Genomic DNA, 21,100 nt, shown 5'->3' with positions numbered 1-21,100 from the left:
GATCCTCCCGCCTCAGCCACTCAAAATGTCGAGATTACAGGCATGAACCACTGCACTCAACCTCATTTGCCTCTTTTTATAAATGTTCTAAGAATCATGTAAAGATACTCTGACTGCTTCCATTTGTGGCTAGCTGATTCTTTGGATATGGGTGGCTCGTTAATCACAACCGTAATTCCAAATCAAAACACTTGATTTGTTGGCTTGTTGGCTTTGCTGGATTTCTTGGCTTGTTTCATGAGGACAGCTAATTAAAATGTTGTTTATACATTAAGTTGGTAAGATCAACTGTGCTAGACAGAACTGAAACCAGAGAGGGCAAGATCTTGTCTAACTTAGCACCGTTTATAACCTGAGAGAGTAAGGTACAACGAAGAGAGCACCTCATTATCCTTGAAGTCATTGATTTCTTTCTCTGAATCCTGGTTCTGCAATTTATTAGCAAGTCAACCAAGTTACTTAACCATTGTGAGCCTCCATTTCTTCAGTGATAAAATGGGGATGTTAACACATTTTGCATGTTTATTGCAAGGATGAAATAATATACATAAAATGCCACAATCAGAATAGGCGTTTGCTTATTTTTTTTTTGAGATGGAGTTTTGCTCTTATCACCCAGGCTAGAGTGCAATGGTACAATCTCGGCTCACTGCACCCTCTGCCTCCCGGGTTCAAGCGAGTCTCCTGCCTCAGCCTCCTGAGTAGTTGGGATTACAGGTGCCTGCTACCACGCCCAGCTAATTTTTGTATTTTTAGTAGAGACGGGGTTTTGCCATGTTGGTCAGGCTGGTTTAGAACTCCTGACTTCAGGTGATCCACCTGCCTTGGCCTCCCAAAGTGCTGGGATTACAGGCGTGAGCTGGCCTAGGCATTTACTATGGCTTCTTACTTTTCATCCCTTTGAATGCAGTCTTGCAATCAACACTGAGTGTTTTTCTTTTTACTGACGTCATTAGAGCCCTTCATACCTGAACAATGTTTTTTGGAAAACTCTACCTAGCACATGTATGACTCGGTCTTTTGGGTCTTACCGTGTAAAATGTTTGCTCTCTTCATGAACCTCCATCTCGGAGCTTTTAAATTCATTTAATTCTTTTCTTATGGCAGCCTGTGGAGTAGAAACAAAAATGTTCAGCTTGTTCTGGCTGCTTTGTACAGCAGTGTAACTTGTCATTTTTTCTTTTTTTTTTTTTTTTTTTTTTTGAGACAGAGTCTTGCTCTGTCGCCCAGGCTGGAGTGCAGTGGCGCAATCTCGGCTCACTGTAAGTTCCGTCTCCCGGGTTCACGCCATTCTCCTGCCTCAGCCTCCTGAGTAGCTGGGACTATAGGCGCCGCCACCATGCTCAGCTAATTTTTTGTATTTTTAGTAGAGACGGGGTTTCACCGTGTTAGTCAGGATGGTCTCGATCTCCTGACCTCATGATCTGCCCGCCTCGGCCTCCCAAAGTGCTGAGATTACAGGCGTGAGCCACCGTGCCCGGCCGTCATTTTTTCTTTACTGTGTTTAACTTTGTAAGTCACTGCAACCCCTCACAGGCAACCCAGAGATACCCATCTGTCTCATAGTAAACCTAAAATTTCTAGTTTAATCAAAGTACTTGAAAATCTTGAAAGAGATATTGTAGCTTTTATAGTTTTTTTGTTTTTGTTTCTTCCTGAGATGGAGTCTCCCTCTGTTGCTGAGGCTGGAGTGCAATGGCGCAATCTCAGCTCACTGCAACCTTCGGCTCCTGGGTTCAGGTGATTCTCCTGCCTCAGCCTCCCGAGTAGCTGGGATTACAGGTGCACACCACCATGCCCGGCTATTTTGTATTTTTAGTACAGATGGGGTTTCACCATGTTGGCCAGGCTGGTCTTGAACTCCTGACTTCAAGAGATCTACCTGCCTCGGCCTCCCAAAGTGCTGGGATCACAGGTGTGAGCCATTGCACCTGGCTAGTTTTTTTTTTTTTTTTTAATTTTTAATTTTTATTTATTTTTTTTGAGACGGAGTCTTGCTCTGTCACCCAGGCTGGAGTGCAGTGGCACTATCTTGGCTCACTTCAAGCTCTGCCTCCGAGGTTCACGCCATTCTCCTGCCTCAGCCTCCCGAGTAGCTGGGACTACAGGCGCCCGCCACCACGCCCGGCTAATTTTTCGTATTTTTAGTAGAGACGGGGTTTCACCGTGTTAGCCAGGATGGTCTCGATCTCCTGACCTCGTGATCCGCCCGCCTTGGCCTCCCGAAGTGCTGGGATTACAGGCGTGAGCCACTGCACCCAGCCTTTAATTTTTATTTTTGAGATGGAGTCTCACTCTGCTGCCCAGGCTGGAGTGCATTCGCATGATCTTGGCTCACTGCAACCTCCACCTCCTGGGTTCAAGCAATTCTCCTGCTTCAGCCGCCCGAGTAGCTGGGATTACAGGTGCACGCCATCACAAACCTGGCTAATTTTTGTATTTTTAGTAGAGACGGGGTTTCACCATGTTGGCCAGGCTGGTCTCGAAGTCCTGACCTCGAGGGATCCCTCCACCTTGGTCTCCCAAAGTGCTAGGATTACAGGCATAAGCCACCACACCTGGCCAGCTTTTACAGTTTTTCACAGCATTATAAAAATGAGATATGGGTAATTACTAAAATATATAGCCCAAATTCTCTCTAACCAAACAACCACTGTTTAAAATGTATTCCTTCCAGTATTTTTACTCTGATATAGCAGGGATTTTCTTTCTTTCAGTATTGGTGGTGGAATTACCAAAACATTATACTGAGTTAGTATAACTTTTTGACTTGTTCAACTTGGCATTTTGTATCGTGATTTGAAATTTAATATTATATTAAAACTAAAGTTTTGTTTATGGTTCTCCCTTCTAGTTAGCATCTTGGATCCTCCAAATAAAGAGAAAAAGAGAAAGAGAAAAAGAGCAAGAGAGCGCTTTCCAGGTACCTTATCAGCAGGGGTCAGTTTGGTCCAAGGTTTGTCGGCTCGCCGGTCATAATCTTGAGCATCTGTTACCTCTACATATTCATTAAACCTCAGAATCTTCCTGGCAAGGAGTTCAGCCACAGTTGGCCTTTGACTGAGCTGAAGGAAATGGAGCCTCTTAGTTCACTAAGCCAATAATTAGGCATCAATCATGCATTCAAATTGCCTCTAACCCAGTGCTTCAATCTTCACTGGAATCACCTGGGGGAGCTTTATACACTATTGATCCCTGGAGGTCCAGCCCCCAGTGATTATGGTTATCTGGTGATTTTTTGTTTTGTTTTTTTTTGAGACAGGGTCTTGCCCTGTCACCCAGGCTGGAGTGCAGTGGCACAATCACAGCTCACTGCAGCCTCAACCTCCCAAGCTCAAATGATCCTACTACCTCAGCCTCCCAAGTAGCTGATATTACAGGCACATACCACCATGCCCGGCTATTTTTTAATTTTTTTTGTAGAGATGGGGTCTTGCCATGTTGACTGGGCTGCAAATTCATTTTTTTCTTTTTATTTTCTTTCTTTTTTTTTTTTTTTAAACGTAGAGACAAGGTTTCACTGTTTTCCCTAGGCTGGTCTTGAACTCCTGGGCTCAAGCAATCCTCCTGCCATGGCCTCCCAAAGTGCTGGGATTACAGGCGCAAGCCACTGTGCCTAACTGCAAATTAATTTCCAATCAAATAGGTCATCCAAATATAACACATATAGTTAACTGAACACACAGGGAGTAGTACCTTTCTAGTGAGCCGACGTTTAATTTCTCGTTTTTCTGCCTGACGATCAGCTTCATTTTTAGCTACAGTTGACAATCAGAAGGAAGGAAGATTACTCACAAATGACAACGTGCATATCAAATGTTTTAGTAATTACATTACAGAGATTTCTTTTTCTTTTCTTTTCTTTTTTTTTTTTTGAGACGGAGTTTTGCTCTTGTTGCCCAGGCTGGAGTGCAATGTTGCAATCTCGGCTCACTGCAACCTCCGCCTCCTGGGTTCAAGCGATTCTCCTGTCTCAGCCTCCCGAGTAGCTGGGATTACAGGCACATGCCATGCCCAGCTGATTTTTATATTTTTAATAGAGACAGTTTCATCATATTGGTCAGGTTGGTCTCGAACTCCTGACCTCAGGTGATCCTCCTGCCTTGGCCTTCCAAAGTGCTGGGATTATAGGTGTGAGCCACCGTGCCTGGCCCAGATATTTCTTTTTTTCTTTTTTCTTTTTTTTTTGAGACGGAGTCTTGCTCTGTCACCCAGTCTGGAGGGCAGTGGCGCAATCTCGGCTCACTGCAAGCTCTGAGTGCCAGGTTCACGCCGTTCTCCTGCCTCAGCCTTCCAAGTAGCTAGGACTAAGGCGCCTGCCACCATGCCCAGCTAATTTTTTTGTATTTTTAGTAGAGACGGGGTTTCACCGTGTTAGTCAAGATGGTCTCAATCTCCTGACCTTGTGATCCACTCGCCTTGGCCCAGATATTTCCTATAGGCCCAAATCAGAATAAAATACTAACTCTGGAGATGGCTAAACAAAACAATTTTCTTGTCAACGATACAAACAGGTAAGAGCAAGAGTCAGCAAACTATGGCACCACATCTTGCCAGTTGCCTGTATTTTTCCTGCCCATGAGCTAAGAATAGTCTTTACATTTTTAAATGGTTTTGTAAGTACCTATTACATATAGTTGTTCATTTGCTTTTTGGCCTGCAAAACCCAAAATTTTTACTATGTACGCTTTAAGGAAAAGCCTGCAGATTCTTGCTCAAGAGTAACTGCTAAGAATGGGCAATGGCGATTACATGGAGTTTTGTGTGATATGTCTATAAGGGCTCCCACACTAGAAAATTTACTAAGTGATTTAAGTTGTATATACCCAAGTAGTGCTGAGGGAACAGGGGATGGATTGGTCAGACTGAACATGCTCACAAATAGCCCTGAGGAAACCCAAACCTTCTCAGTGAGGAAACTTTTAAGGCCAAATTTTACTCTATATTCTGGAAAAACAAATCAAGTATGTGCCAGATTAGAATGCTATTTCAGGAAGTTAATTATGTACACAGACAGCAAATTAAATACCTGGTCCCATTTGGTAAGTACAGAGGTAAGAAAGTCTTAAGAGATTAAAGCAAGAGGAAAACTGCTGCATTTGGGACTTGCTTTGGGCCTCAGCCCTCAAATTCTAGGAATAAGAAGGTCTCCATATGCACAGCTACCTCCTTAGCTCCCTGAACACAGAAAAATTGGGCACATCTCCCATATACTGTCAAATCCTCCCAAATGCCCAAGGCAGTTCCAGGATACGGTGAGAACACTGAAACAAAGCTTTCTAGAGTATCACAGCACACTAAACAGTACCATAATAGCATCTTCCAAAGGAAGCTTGGTGAGCTCTGTTCCTTCATGGGGAAATAAATAGTCCTTGCCTGGCTGGAACCCTCTCCCTTAGCCCTTGTAGCAAATGCTTCTTTTCTCTTTCATGTGTATCAAAGTCAGAAACATACAAAGAAAATCTATACAACTTTATTTCCATAACTGGACTCACGTTGCAATATATTGCGTTGTTCTAGTTCTTCTGGTGTTGGTCTTTGACTCAGTCGCCTAAAAATGAGATAAGGGTAATGTTTATGTTGAACCTCCTAATCTTGTTTATAAAGATTTTTTTGGTCACAGTATATATTAGCCCCTATATAAGTAAGAAATCAACAAATTTTCAAACCAATATGTTTCACTTACGATTGTTTATAAAACAATTTCACATTAAAAGTGTTAACACAGATATCGCATTATAAAAAGGAACTATATATGCAAACAAGTGGCCAGGATTCTAGTTCTAGACCTTGATAAGAGCTATTAGCACAAAAAAGTTCAGTTAGACCTTGGCCAGGCGCGGTGGCTGTAGCTTGCAGTGAGCCGAGATCGTGCCACTGCACTCCAGCCTGGGTGACAGAGCAAGACTACATCTCAAAAAAAAAAAAAAAAAAAAAGTTCAGTTAGACCTTGAGTGTCCTCATCTGTGAAGCGAAGGTTTCAGATGGCTCCTAAACAAATTTGCTCCTTCAGAAGCGTTAGAGACTTTTTAGAAAACACAGATTCCCAAGAAACGTTAACAGAAATTCTGATTCAGAAAATCAGGATGAAAAATGAAATTACATCTATCTAATATATAGATTTTTTTTTTTTAACACAAAACTTCTCCTATGACTCAGATGTCTCTCTTTAGATTCTTAAAAAAATTTTTTAAAAATAGAGATGGGGGTCTCACTCTGTTGCCCAGGATAGTCTTGAACTCCTGGGCTCAAGCTATCTTACCACCTTGGCCTCCCAAACTGCTGGATTATAGGTGTAGTGGCGCAATCTCGGCTCACAGCAAGCTCTGCTTTCCAGTTCACGTCATTCTCCTGCCTCAGCCTCCCAAGTAGCTGGGACTATAGGTGCCTGCCACCATGCCTGGCTAATTTTTGGTATTTTTAGTAGAGACGAGGTTTCACCATGTTAGCCACGATGGTCTCGATCTCCTGACCTCGTGATCCGCCCGCCTCGGCCCCCCAAAGTGCTGGGATTACAGCGTGAGCCACCAAGCCCGGCCATGCACAGCTAGGTTTTTAAGGACAGATTTTTTTTTTTTTTTTGAGACAGAGTCTCGCTCTGTCGCCCAGGCTGGAGTGCAGTGGCGCCATCTCAGCTCACTGCAAGCTCCGCCTCCCGGGTTCATGCTATTCTCCTGCCTCAGCCTCCCAAGTAGCTGGGACTACAGGTGACCACCACCACGCCCCGGCTAAGTTTTTGTATTTTTAGTACAGACGGGGTTTCACCGTGTTAGCCAGGCTGCTCTCAATCTCCTGACCTTGTGATCCGCCTGCCTCAGCCTCCCAAAATGCTGGGATTACAGGCTTGAGCCACCGTGCCCGGCCACAGCTAGGTTTTTAAATCAGTGGTTTAGGAACCACTGGAATTTAAGTTTGTCTCTTTCTGGGTGATATTCTATAATTCTATGATTTAAATATCAGTCTTTTCTGTGAAGCATTTGATAAAGTTATCTCACCTCATCACAGTTCTGAGATGTTATTCACCAATAACAATTTGTTGGCCAGGTGTGGTGGCTCATGCCTGTAATCCCCAGCACTTTGGGAAGCTGAAGCCGGTGGCTCACCTGAGGTCAGGAACTCAAAACCAGCCTGGCCAACATGGTGAAACCCCATCTCTACTAAAAAACAGAAAAATTAGCTGGAGGTTGTGGCGTGCTCCTGTAGTCCCAGGTACTTGGGAGGCTGAGGCAGGAAAATGCTTGAACTGGGAGATGGAGGTTGTGGTGAGCTGAAGCTCACACTACTACACTCCTGCCTGGGCGACAGAGTGAGACTCCATCTTAAAACAAACAAGCAAACAAAAACTACAATTTGTCATTTCTGGAATCAGAAAGTTACTCATTTCTTTCTTTTAATTTATACTTCTCAGACAGTATTTGCACTAATTAGCTAGTACTTGCAAATTTTTCAACTCTTTTGTTGCTTGCATAAGGAACTTCCAGTCCCATTCTACATACAACTTTTCTTTCTGAACAAGACCTTCCTCTTTTTTTTTGAGTCAGGGTCTCACTCTGTACCCAGGCTAGAGTGCAGTGGTGCGATCACAGCTCCATCTCCTAGGCTCAAATGATCCTCCTACCTTAAGGACCTTCCATTTTATTTATTTATTTTTATTTTTTTTGAGACAGTCTTGCTTTGTCGCCCAGGCTGGAATGCAGTGGCTTGATCTCGGCTCATGGCAACCTCCGCCTCCCAGGTTCAAGCAATTCTCCTGCCTCAGCCTCCCAAGTTGCTGAGTACAGGCACCTGCCACCATACCCGGCTAATGTTTTTGTATTTCTAGTAGAGACGGGGTTTCACTATGTTGGCCAGGTGGGTCTTGAACTCCTGACCTTGTGATCTGCCTGCCTTGGCCTCCTAAAATGCTGGGATTACAGGTGGGAGCCAATGTGCCTGGCCTCCTTTTGTTTTTTTCTGAGACAGAGTTTCACTCTGTTGTCCAGGTTGGAGTGCAGTGGTGCAATCTTGACTCACAACAACCTCTGCCTCCCAGGTTCAAGCAATTTTTCTGGCTCAGCCTCCTTAGCAGCTGGGACTATAGGCACGTGCCACCACGCCTGGCTAATTTTTGTATTTTTAGTAGAGACAGGGTTTCACCATGTTGGCCAGGCTGGTCTCGAACTCCTGACCTCAGGTGATCCACCCACCTTGGCCTCCCAAAGTGTTGGGATTACAGGCGTGAGCCACTGCGCCCTGCCTGTATTTGTTTTTTAGGGCTGCTCTAAGAAATTACCGCAACTGTGTGGCTTAAAAAAAACAGAAATGTATTCTGTCATAGGTCTGGAGGCTAGAAGTCCAAAATCAAGGTATTGGTAATATTGGTTCCTTCTGAAGGCTCTGAGGGAGAACCTGTTCCACGGCTCACTCCATGCCTCTGGTGGCTGCTAGCAATCCTTAATATTCCTTCGTCTGTAAACATATCATCCATGGCCATGCACGGTAGCTCATGCCTATAATCCCAGCACTGTGGGAGGCCGAGGTGGGTGGACTACCTGAAGTTAGGAGTTCGAGACCAGCCTGGCCAACATGGTGAAACCCTGTCTCTACTAAAAGTACAAAAATTAGCTGGGCATGGTGGCAGGCACCTGTATTCCCAGCTACTTTGGAGGCTTTGGCAGGAGAATCGCTTGAACGTGGGAGACAGAGGTTGCAGTGAACTGAGATCGCACCACTGCACTCCAGTCCTGGCTACAAGAGTGAAACTCCGTCTCAAAATTAAAAAAACAAAAAACAAAAAAACCGTATCATCCCGACCCCTGCTCTGTCACATGGCAATCTCCTCATGTATGTCTGTGTCCAAATTTCCTTCTTAAATAACACTAGTCATTGGATTAGAGCCCACCATAATCTAGAATGATTTCATCGTAACTTGATTATACCTGCAAAGACTCCACTTCCAAGTCAGGTCACATTAACAGGTACTGGGGGCTAGGACTTGAACATGTGTTTTTGGGAGACACAATTTTACCACCTATAAACCCCATCCCATTTCATCACATTCTTTTATAATTTCATCCTCCCTAACCCAAGGCAAATAATGATCTGCTTTCCATATAGATTTTCTATAATTTTATGTAAAATGGACTCAAAGAGTGTGTTCTTTTTTGTCTAGCTTCTTTTACTTAGCGTAACTGAGATCTACCTAAGTTGTGACATTGGCAATCATTCTTTCCTCTTTATTGCTGAGTAGTATTTCTTTGTTTTTGGAGAAACTGAGTCTCACTTTATTGTCCAGGCTGGAGTGCAGTGGTGTGATCTCAACTCACTGCAACCTCTACTTCCTGGGTTCAAGCAATTCTCCTGTCTCAGCCTCCCCAGTAGCTGGGATTACAGTTGTGTGCCACCACGCCTGGCTAATTTTTGTAATTTTAGTAGGGACAGGGTTTTACCATATTGGTCAGGCTGTTCTTGAACTCCTGACTTCGGCTGATCCACCTGCCTCAGCCTCCCAAAGTGCTGGGATTACAGGCATGAGCCACTGCGCCCTGCCTGCTGAGTAGTATTTCATTATATGAATATACCACAGATTGTTCACATCTATTCACTTATTGATGGATGTTTGGGCTGTTTCTAGCTTTTGGCCATTACTAATAACAGCCAATGGAATGGCTGGATCATATGTAGAAGTATGTTCAATTTTTTAAAAAACTGCCAAAGTGTTTTCCTAAATACTTCTATTGTTTACATCCTTATTACCAGTGTATGAGAATCCAGTTGCTCCTCATCCTCAGCAACTCGTGGTATTTATTTATTTCTTTTCTTTTCTTTTTTTTTTTGAGACAATCTTTCTCTGTCACCCAGGATGGAGTGCAGTGGCCTGATCTTGGCTCACTGCAACCTCTGCCTCCCAGGTTCAAGCAATTCTTCTGTCTCTGCCTCCTGAGTAGCTGGGATTACAGGTGTGTACCACCACACCCAACTAATTTTTGTTTTTTGTTTTTTTTTTGAGACGGAGTCTGGCTCTGTCGCTCAGGCTGGAGTGCAGTGGCCGGATCTCAGCTCACTGCAAGCTCCGCCTCCCAGGTTCCCGCCATTCTCCTGCCTCAGCCTCCCGAGTAGCTGGGACTACAGGCGCCCGCCACCTCGCCCGGCTAGTTTTTTGTATTTTTTAGTAGAGACGGGGTTTCACCGTGTTAGCCAGGATGGTCTCGATCTCCTGACCTTGTGATCCGCCCGTCTCAGCCTCCCAAAGTGCTGGGATTACAGGCTTGAGCCACCACGCCCGGCCTAATTTTTGTATTTTTAGGAGAGATGAAGTTTCAGCATGTTGGCCAGGCTGGTCTTGAACATATGACCTGGTGATTTGCCTGCCTTGGCCTTCCAAAGTGCTGGGATTACAGGCGTGAGCCACTATGCCTGGCCTTGTCTTTCATTTATTATTTTTATTTTTGAGCCGGTCTTACTTTGTCACCCAGGCTGATGTGCAGTGATGCGATCATGGCTCACTGCAGCCTTGACCTCCAGGGCCCAAGGGATCCTCACAACTCAGCCCCACTCCGAGTAGCTGGTAATACAGGCATAGGCCACCACACCTGGCTAACTTTTCTATTTTTTTGTAGAGACGGGATTTCACGACGTTGCCCAGGCTGGTCTCAAGCTCCTGACCTCAAATAATCTGCTTGCCTTGGCCTCCCAAAGTGTTAGATTATAGGCGTGAGCCACTCCACCAGGCCTATATTGTCAGTCTTTTTTTTTTTTTTTTGAGACTAAGTCTCGCTCTTGTCCCCCAGTCTGGAGTGCAACAACGTGATCTCAGCTCACTGCAACCTCCGCCCCCTAGTTCAAGCGATTCTCCTGCCTCAGCCTCCCGAGTAGCTGGGATTACAGGTGAATAACACCATGCCCAGCTAATTTTTTGTATTCTAAGTAGAGATGGGGTTTCACCATGTTGGCCAGGCTGGTCTCGAACTCCTGACGTCAGGTGATCCTCCTGCCTTGGCCTCCCAAAGTGCTGGGATGACAGGTGTTGCCACCGTGCCTGGCCTTTTTTTGAGATGCAGTTTCGCTCTTGTTACCCAGGCTGGAGTCCAATGGTGCGATCTCAGCTCACTGCAACCTCTGCTCCCCGGGTTCAAGCGATTCTCCTGCTTCAGCCTCCCAAGTAACTGGGATTACAGGCATGTGCCACCACGCCCAGCTAATTTTGTATTTTTAGTAGAGATGGGGTTTCTCTATGTTGGTCAGGCTGGTCTCGAACTCCCAACCTCAGGGGATCCGCCTGCCTCAGCCTCCCAAAGTGCTGGGACTACAGGGGTGAGCCACCGCACCCGGCCTTGTCAGTCTTTTAAATTGCATAACTTTAGCCATCCTAGTGTAATCGTGGTGGTCTCTCATTGTGTGTGTGTTTTAAAATTTCAATCTTATTTTATAGTGATAACAACACTTACTATGAGATCTACCTTCTGAACAGACTTTTAAGTCTACAATACATTATTATTATTATTATTATTATTATTTTTGAGATGGAGTCTCACTCTGTTGCCCAGGCTGGAGTACAGTGGCACGATCTCGGCTCATTGCAACCTCCGCCTCCAGGTTCAAGCGATTCTCCTGCCTCAGCCTCCTGAGTAGCTGGGATTACAGGCACGTGCCACCACGCTCAGCTAATTTTTATATTTTCAGTAGAGACAGGGTTTCACCATGTTGGTCAGGCTGGTCTTGAACTCCTGACCTTGTGATCCGCCTGCCTCAGCCTCCCAAAGTGTTGGGATTATAGGCGTGAGCCTCGGCACCTGGCCAATACAGTATTAACTATTGACTGATTGATTGAGACAGAGTCTCACTCTGTTGCCCAGGCTGGAGTGCAGTGGCACGGGATCTCAGCTCACTGAAACCTCTGCCTCCCGGGTTCAAGCGATTCTCCTGCCTCAGCCTCCTGACTAGCTGAGATTACAGGTACCCGCCACAACACCCGTCTAAGTTTTGTACTTTTAGTAGAGATGGGGTTTCACCACGTTGGCCAGGCTGGTCTTGAACTCTTGACCTCGTGATCTGCCTGCCTTGGTGTTCCAAAGTGCTGGGATTACAGGTGTGCGCCACCATGCCCAGCCTATAGTATTAACTATAAACACAATGTTGTACAGCAGATCATAACAAACCTTATACTTATTTATTAGCAACTCCCTATCACCCTTGCCTTCAATCCCTGAGCCCCTGACAACTACCTTTCTACTCTCTGCTTCTATAAATGTGACTATTTCAGATACCTCACAGAAGTAGAATCCACCCGCCTTGGCCTCCCAAGGTGCTGGTATTACAGGTGTGAGCCACTGCACCTAGCCCACGTATTCTAATTTTTTTGAGACAAGGTCTGGCTCTGTCACCCAGGCTGAGGGCAGTGGTGCGATCTTGGCTCATTGCAACCTCTGCCTCCCAGGCTTAAGCCATCCTCCCACCTAAGCCTCCCAAGTAGCTACAACTAAAGGCACATGCCACCAAGCTCAGCTAATTTTTTGTATTTTTTGTAGAGATGGTGTCTTGTCGTGTTGCCCAGGCTGGTCCTGAACTCCTGTGCTCAAGCTATCTATCCGCCTCGGCTTCCCAAAGTGCTGGGATTATAGGTGTGAGTCACTATGCCTGGCCCATAAATTCTTTTTTTTGTTGTTTGTTTGGAGACAGAGTCTCACTCTGTTGCTCAGGCTGGAGTGCAGTGGCGTGATCTCGGCTCACTGCAGCCTCTGCCTCCCAGGTTCAAGTGATTCTCCTGCCTTAGCCTCCCGAGTACCTAGGACTATAGGTGTGTGCCATCATGACGGGCTAATTTCTGTATTTTTAGTAGAGACAAGGTTTCGCCATTTTGGCCAAGCTGGTCTCGAACTCCTGACCTCAAGTGATCTGCCTGCCTCAGCCTCCCAAAGTGCTGGGATTACAGGCATGAGCCACCACGCCCGGTCAAATCTTGTATATTATTCATTTATTTATTTATTCATTTTTTAACTTTTTTCGAGATGGAGTCTCGCTCTGTCCTCCAGGCTGGGGTGCAGTGGCATGATCTGGGCTCATTGCAACTTCCACCTCCCAGGTTCAAGCGATTCTCTTGCCTCAGCCTCCCAAGTAGTTGGGATTACAGGAGCCCACAGTTTTTTTTTTTTTTTTTTTTTTTTTTTGAGACGGAGTCTCCCTCTGTCACCCAGGCTGGAGTGCAGTGACGCGATCTTGGCTCACTGCAAGCTCCACCTCCTGGGTTCATGCCATTCTCCTGCCTCAGCCTCCTGAGTAGCTGGGACTACAGGTGCCCGCCACCACGCCTGGCTAATTTTTTTGTAATTTTAGTAGAGACGGGTTTTCACCATGTTAGCCAGGATGGTCTCGATCTCCTGACCTCGTGATCCACCTGCCTCGGCCTCTCAAAGTGCTGGGGTTACAGGTGTGAGCCACTGCACCTGGACCATGTTTTTATATTTTTAAAGGTAGGAAAAAAAAAAAGAGTTTATATGGCCAGCAAATCCTAATATATATTTTTATTTACATATGTGTATATATTATATATATTTATAAATATATATTTTATACATACATATATAAATTATATATTAAATATATATTAATATATACATATATATTAAATATAACTATATTTATACCCTGTCTAGTATATAGACTACTGGGCTTAATTCTGCTGCCACAGCTTCCCACGTAGCTAGGACTACAGGGGCATGCTACCATGCCTGGCTATTTTATTTTTATTTTATTTTATTTTATTTATTTATTTTGAGACGGAGTCTCGCTCTGTCACCCAGGCTGGAGTACAGTGGTCAGACCTTGGCTGCAAGCTCCGCCTCCCAGGTTTACGCCATTCTCCTGCCTCAGCCTCCCGAGTAGCTGGGACTACAAGCGCCCGCCATCTCGCCTGGCTAGTTTTTTTGTATTTTTTTTTAGTAGAGACGGGGTTTCACCATGTTAGCCAGGATGGTCTCGATCTCCTGACCTCATGATCCGCCTGTCTCGGACTCCCAGAGTGCTGGGATTACAGGCTTGAGCCACTGCGCCCGGCCTTTATTTTTTTTGAGATGGAGTTTCACTCTGTCTTGCCCAGACTGGAATGCCATGGTGTGATCTCAGCTCACTGAAACCTCTACCTCCTGGGTTCAAGTGATTCCCTTGTCTCATAGTCCTGAGTAGCTGGGATTACAGGTGAGCACCACTACACCTGGCTAATTTTTGTATTTTTAGTAGACAGGGTTTTACCATGTTGGCCAGGCTGGTCTGGAACTCCTGACCTCATGTGATCCACATGCCTTGGCCTTCAAACATGCTAGGATTACAGGTGTGAGCCACTGTGCCTGACCTATTTTTATTTTTGTAGTGACAGAGTCTTGCTATATTGCCCAGGCTGGTCTCAAACTCCTGGCCTCAAGCAATTCTTCCACCTTGGCCTCCCAAAGTACCAGGATTACAGTCATGAGCCACTGCACCCTATCCTAAAATATTTACTATTTGGTTCTTCACAGAAAAAGTTTGCCAAATCCTGGCTTATCGGGTATAGGATTATGGCTGATTTATCTCTCTCTCTCTCTCTTTTTTTTTTTTGAGAGGGAATCTCACTCTGTCACCCAGGCTGGAGTGCAGTGCAAGCTCCGCCTCCCGAGTTCACGCCATTCTCCTGCCTCAGCCTCCTGAGTAGCTGGGACTACGGGCGCCCACCACCATGCCTGGCTAATTTTTTGTATTTTTAGTAGAGACGGGGTTTCATCGTGTTAGCCAAGATGGTCTTAATCTTCTGACCTCGTGATCTACCTGCCTTGGCCTCCCAAAGTGCTGGGATAACAGGCGTGAGCCACCACCTCCGGTCATGATTTATCTCTTTTATTTTGGTAATTTTTCAAACTACCATATAATAAACATGTCTGTCTTTACTTTTTTTTGACACAAGGTCTTGCTCTGATGACTGGGCTGGAGTGCAGTAGGGCATGAGCACAGCTCACTGCAGTCTTGACCTCCTGAGCCGACCCTGAGCCCCTCCTAGGTTCAAGCAATCCCCCTGCCTCAGCCTCCTGAGTAACTGGGACCATAAATATGTGCCAGCACGTCTGGCTAAGTTTTTTGTTTTTTTGTCGAGACAGGGTCTTGTCATGTTGCCTCAAACTCCTGGGCTCAAGTGATCCACCCACCTCAGCCTCCCAAAGTGCTGGGATTACAGGAGTGAGCCACTGTGCCCAAACTTCTCCCTTAATTTCAAAGTAGTCAGACCACAGAGGTCATACAGGATGATAATTATGTTTAAGTAAAGAAATTGCAGAGAACAATTTCTGCATCCAAAAAGTGTCTATTAGAAGACAAAGGGAAAACCTGCCCTGAGGTACAGCATACACAGTAAAGCCAGGTGTCTTTTTTTTTTTTTTTTTTTTTTTTTGAGACAGGGTCTTGCTCTGTCACCCAGGGTAGAGTGCAGTGGTGCAATCACAGCATACTGCAGACTTGATCTCTAGGGCTTAAGTGATCCTTCTACCTAAGCTCCCAGAATAGCTAGCTGGACTAGAGGTATGTGCCATCATGCCCAGCTAATTTTTTAATTTTTTGTACAGATGGGATCTCACTGTGTTACCCGGGTTGGTCTGAAACTCCTGGGCTCAAGTGATCCTCCCACCTCGGCCTCCCAAAATGTTGGGATTATAGGTGTGAGCCACCTTGCCCAGCCAAAACCAGGTATCTGCAATAGTACAGAAAAAGATATTTTAATTAGTAGACATGATAAATTAATTATTTTGTAGGGAACTGTGCCATGAGTTCCAGCTCCTTATCCTCTCTTTATTGGGAGAAATATCTGTGTCAAACAAAAACCTGTCTATACAACCTGGATTCTTAAGGTGTTACATATGTAGAAAGCTGGCTTGCATTCAGTTTCTCTATACTTTTGGTTCCAGTTGACTTGAAAAATATACTAACATTTTGAAAGGAGGCAGTTACATGGAACATACGAAACAGATATAATGCAAATATGGGTGTGACTGTTAATTGGGTTGGCATCTTATGGTTGAGCAACCAGATAAAAAAAGTGACAGAGAAGCTTTTCTGTTCTGGGAACCATTCTGATTTCTGTAGAAACTTTTGCAAAACCTTATGTCTATCTCATGGTTTAAAGCTCTCACAGGCTGGCTGGGAGTGGTGGCTCACACCTGTAATCCCAGCACTTTGTGAGGCCAAGGTGGGTGGATCACTTGAGGTCAGGAGTTCGAGACCAAGCTGGCCAACATGGTGAAACCCCATCTTTACTAAAATAACAAAAATTAGCCAGATGTGGTGGTATGCGCTTGTAGTTCCAGCTACTCGGGAGGCTGAGGCAGGAGAAGCACTTGAACCCAGGAGGCAGAGGTTGCAGTCAGTCAAGATCGTACCATTGCACTCTAGCCTGGGTGACAGAGTGAGGCTCCATCTCAAAAATAAAATAGGCCAGGCACTGTGGCTCACGCCTGTAATCCCAGCACTTTGGGAGGCCGAGATGGGTGGATCACGAGGTCAGGAGATCGAGACCATCCTGGCTAACATGGTGAAACCCCGTTCTACTAAAATGCAAAAAATTAGCCAGGCGTGGTGGTGGGCGCCTGTAGTCCCAGCTACTCGGGAGGCTGAGGCAGAAGAATTGCTTGAACCCTGGAGGTGGAGGCTGCGGTGAGCCGAGATGGCGCCACTGCACTCCAGCCTGGGCGACAGAGCGAGACTTTGTCTCAAAAAAAAAAAAATAAAATAAAATAAAACAAAATAAAGCTCTCACAGGCAGCTACACCTTCAATTTCCAAATTCTTAGAGGATACCCAACTGTATACAACATATTTTTTGTTTCTTTTCTTTTCTTCTTTTTTTTTTTTTTGAGACAGAGTCTTACTCTGTCACCCAGGCTGGAGTACAGTGGCGCAATCTCGGCTCACCGCAGCCTCCGCCTCCTGGGTTCAGGCAATTCTCCTGCCTCAGCCTCCCGAGTAGCTGGGACTATAGGCGCATGCCACCATGCCTGGCTAATTTTTGTATTTTTAGTAGAGATGGGGTTTCACCGTATTGGTCACGCTGGTCTTGAACTCCTGACCTCAGATGATCTGCCTGTCTTGGCCTCCCAAAGTGCTAGGATTATAGGCATGAGCCACCGCACCCAGCCTCTTTTCTTTCTTTTTTTTTTTTTATAAAGTTAGATGCTACGTGGTAGATGGCAATGCCTTGTATGTGTGTTGTCAGGCCCAAAGGGACTCTCCATCCTTGTCAAGTGGAGTGCTAACCTTCTCACCTTTCATAGAAAACCCAGTATGTATTTTTAAAAATTATACTCAAAATGATGGGTGTGGTGGCTCACACCTACAATCCCAAGACTTTCAGAGAGCAACGTGGGAGGAATGTTTGAGGCCATGAGTTCGAGACCAGCCTGGGAAACACAGACCCTGTCTCTACAAAAAATTATAAAAATTAGCAGGGCATGGTGGCGCATGCCTGAGGACCCAGCTATTCAAGAGGCTGAGGTGGGAGGGTGCCTTGAACCCAAGAGTTGGAGGCGGTGAGCCATGATCGAACCACTGCACTCCAGTGGTTCAAAAAATTACACTAAAAAAGATAAATGAATACTCCATGACAAAGTAAACATATAGGCTAGGTATAGGGGATCATGCCTGTAATCCCAGCATTTTGGGAGGCCAAGGTGGGTGATCATTTGCGGCCAGCAGTTCGAGACCAGCTTGGTCAACATGGCGAAACCCTGTCTCTGCTAAAAATACAAAATTAGCCTGGCGTGGTGGCGGGTGCCTATAACCCCAGCTACTCAGGAGACTGAGGCACGAGAATTGCTTGAACCTGGGAGATGGAGGTTACAGTGAGCTGAGATCACGCCACTGTACTCCAGCCTGGGTGACAGAGCAAGACTGTCTCAAAAAAACAAAACAAAACAAAATAAAAAACCAACACATCTAAAAACATCTAACACAAATACTGGCATAACCAAATCAATCAAGCGAATCTAAGCAAAGGCCTACCGGATCAGTGTGTTTCCAATCTGGTGCCGTATTTCATTCCACTCCTCCTTGCTTTTACAAGGCCAAGAATTCAGGTTCAACTCTGGTTCACTGGGTCTGTGGTTCAACTTCATTGCCAGTGTGTCTTTCCTCTTCACTTTGTTGGCGAGAGCACCTTTGCACACAGGGAAGAAAAATAGTAGAACTTGAGGCTTAAAGCCAAAGGTTCAACCTTACCTAGAGCTAGGCAAGAGTCTGAACAAATACAATATTTAATTCCCAGTTCCCACCTGGCCTCAAATGATCCAGCCAGACACTGATGTGGGGATAAAGCTAAAGACACCTAAAAATCTTTTTAGCCAGATGGACTCAGATGGTTAAAAGGTATCTTTTCTCTTCTATCAGGCCTCTACATTTTTCCTCCTTGATAAGAGTTGCGACAGGAGAGAGAATCTAAGCATGGGACAGCCCTCTGAATTAAAACATAAAGGCTTTCATACTAACACCCCATGGTCTGTTTTTAAAGCTGCCTTTCTACTTTATCAAGATTCAGTTATTTGCAAAGATGTGCGGGTATGAACATGTTTATTTTTCTCTGCCCTATGGCAATAAGTTCATTAGACCAAAGGGAAAACATCACTTTTATCTTTTAGCCCAGGTGCTACCTTTCCTCTACTCCATATTGTTTTATTTTTTCCTTTGAGACGGAGTTTTTGCTCTTGTTGCCTAGGCTGGAGTGCAGTGGCACAATTTTGGCTCATTGCAATCTCCGCCTCCTGGGTTCAAGTGATTCTCCTGCCTTAGCCTCCTGAGTAGCTGGGATTATAGGCGTGTATCACCACGCCCAGCTAATTTTTTGTAGTTTTAGTAGAGACGGGGTTTCATCATGTTGGCCAGGCTGGTCTTGAACTCCTGACCTCAGGTGATTCACCCACCTCGGCCTCCCAAAGTGTAGGGATTACAGGCGTAAGCCACCGTGCCTGGCCTTTTTTTTTGTTTGTTTTTGAGATGGAGTCTTGCTCTGTCACCCAGGCTGGAGTGCAGTGGCACGATCTTGGCTCACTGCAACCTCCACCTCCCAGGCTCAAGCAATTCTCCTGCCTCAGCCTCCTGAGTAGCTGCGGTTACAGGTGCCCACTACCACGCCTGGCTAATTTTTTTTTTTTTTTTTTTTTGCAATGGAGTCTTGCTCTGTGACCCAGGCTGGATTGTAGTGGTGCAGTCTTGGCTCACTGCGACCTCTGCCTCCCGGGTTCAAGCAATTCTCCTGCCTCAGCCTCCTTAGTAGCTGGGATTACAGGCACCTGCTACCATGCTCAGCCAATTTTTTATTTTTAGTAGAGACGTAGTTTCACCATGTTGGCCAGGCTGATCTTGAACTCCTGACCTCAGGTGATCCGCCTGCCTCGGCCTCCCAAAGTGCTGGGATTATAGGTATGAGCCACCGTGCCTGGCCATGCCCAGCTAATTTTTTGTATTTTTAGAAGAGATGGGGTTTCACCATGTTGGCCAGGCTGGTCTCAAACTACTAATCTCACCCACCTCAGCCTCCCAAAGTGCTGGGATTAGAGGCACTTAGGTGAATAGTTTTAAAATTGGGGGCAAACAAAAACCTGAAATTAGTACAGCCATTATGGAAAACAGTATGGAGGTTCCTCAAAAGACTGAAAATAGGCCAAATGAGGTGGCTTATGCTCGTAATGCAGCACATTGGGAAGCCAAGGCAGGAAGATTGCTTGAGGCTGGGAGTTTGAGATCAGTCTGGGCAACACAGCAAGACTCCGTTTCTACTTAAAAAACAAAACAAGACCAACAAAACACCCTTAAAAATACAACTACTGGGCCAGTCGCAGTGGCTCATGCCTGTAATCCCAGCACTCTGGGAGGCCAAGGTGGGTGGATCACTCGGTCACGATCAAGAGATCGCGACCATCCCGGCCAACATGGTGAAACCCCGTCTATACTAAAAAAAAAAAAACCAAAAAAACAAACAAACAAAAAACTAAAATTAGCTGGGTGTGGTGGTACACACCTGTAATCCCAGCTACTTGAGAGGCTGAGGCAGAAGAATCGCTCGAACCCGGGAGGCAGAGGTTGCAGTGAGCTGAGAAAAAGCCACTGCACTCCTGCCTGATAACAGAGTGAGCCTCCGTCTATTTAAAAAAAAAAAAAAAAAATATATATATATATATATAGAGAGAGAGAGAGAGAGAGAGGAAAGGAAATCATCAAATCAATGTCATCCTTATTGCAGTACTATTTATAATCCCCAAGATATGGAATCAGACTAAGTGTCTATCAATAAACGAAGGGATAAAGAAAACGTGGTGTATATACACAATTGAATATTATTCTGCCATGAAAAAGAAATAAATCCTGTAATTTGCAACAAAATGGATGAAACTGGAGGACATTATGTTAAGTGAAATAAGCCAGGCACAGAAAGATAAATGTTGTATGTTCTCACTCTTACGTGGGAGCTAAAAAAGTTGATCTCACAGAGGTAATAAATAAAATGGTGGTTACTAGAGGTTGGGAAGGGTAGAGGGGATGGGGGAGAGAAAGACTGGTTAATGGGTATAAAAATATAATTAGATAGAAGGAATAAGATCTAGGCCGGGTGTGGTGGCTCATGCCTGTAATTGCAGCACTTTGGGAGCTGAGGTGGGCAGATCACTTTGAGCTCATGAGTTCAAGACCAGCCTGGGCAACATGGTGAAACCCTGTCTCTACAAAAAAATACAAAAATTAGCTGGGTGTGGTGGCTCATGCCTGTGTTCTCAGCTACTTAGGAGGCTGAGGCGGGAGCATCACTTGAGCCAGGAAATGGAGGTTCCAGTGAGCTGAGACTGTGCCACTGCACTCCAGCCTGCAAAGTGAGACACTCTCAAAAAACAGGAATAAGATCTAGTGTTCGGTGGCACAATAGGGTGACTATAGTTAACAATAATTTATTGTATATTTCAAGATAACCAGAAAGGTAGATTTGGAATATTCCCAATACAAACAAATGGTAAGTGTTTGAGGTGATGGATACCCTGATTACCCATACACACATGCTTATATCAAAATATCTCATGTACCCCATAAAAATGTACTACTATTATATATCTATAAAAATTAAAAATAGG

At 45.1% G+C, this 21,100-nt stretch overlaps 2 protein-coding genes and 1 pseudogene across 14 annotated transcripts in view; 1 reads left to right on the top strand and 2 right to left on the bottom strand.

The window, feature by feature from the left end:
- The window catches only part of LOC126958026 (dnaJ homolog subfamily C member 8), a 614,804-nt gene that overhangs the window by 293,037 nt on the left and 300,667 nt on the right, over nt 1–21,100 (top strand). The gene's annotated exons all lie outside the window — the stretch shown is intronic.
- PHACTR4 (phosphatase and actin regulator 4) overlaps nt 1–21,100 on the bottom strand; it is a 146,079-nt gene that overhangs the window by 7,377 nt on the left and 117,602 nt on the right. For all 13 annotated transcript variants that reach the window (XM_050794767.1, XM_050794780.1, XM_050794840.1 and 10 more), the window contains 5 exons: nt 17,991–18,144; nt 5,496–5,551; nt 3,697–3,758; nt 2,928–3,065; nt 1,032–1,108 (listed from right to left, as the gene is read on the bottom strand). In XM_050794767.1, coding sequence (XP_050650724.1) covers nt 1,032–1,108; nt 2,928–3,065; nt 3,697–3,758; nt 5,496–5,551; nt 17,991–18,144 — 487 coding nt within the window. The remainder of the gene's footprint in view (nt 1–1,031; nt 1,109–2,927; nt 3,066–3,696; nt 3,759–5,495; nt 5,552–17,990; nt 18,145–21,100) is intronic.
- LOC126945512 (uncharacterized) lies at nt 17,151–17,268 on the bottom strand (annotated as a pseudogene).

Source organism: Macaca thibetana, chromosome 1 (genome assembly GCF_024542745.1).
Source record: "Macaca thibetana thibetana isolate TM-01 chromosome 1, ASM2454274v1, whole genome shotgun sequence".
Lineage (NCBI taxonomy): Eukaryota > Metazoa > Chordata > Mammalia > Primates > Cercopithecidae > Macaca > Macaca thibetana.
The sequence above is the reverse complement of the archived record's forward strand: the minus strand, read 5'-3'. Positions and strand labels throughout refer to the sequence as shown.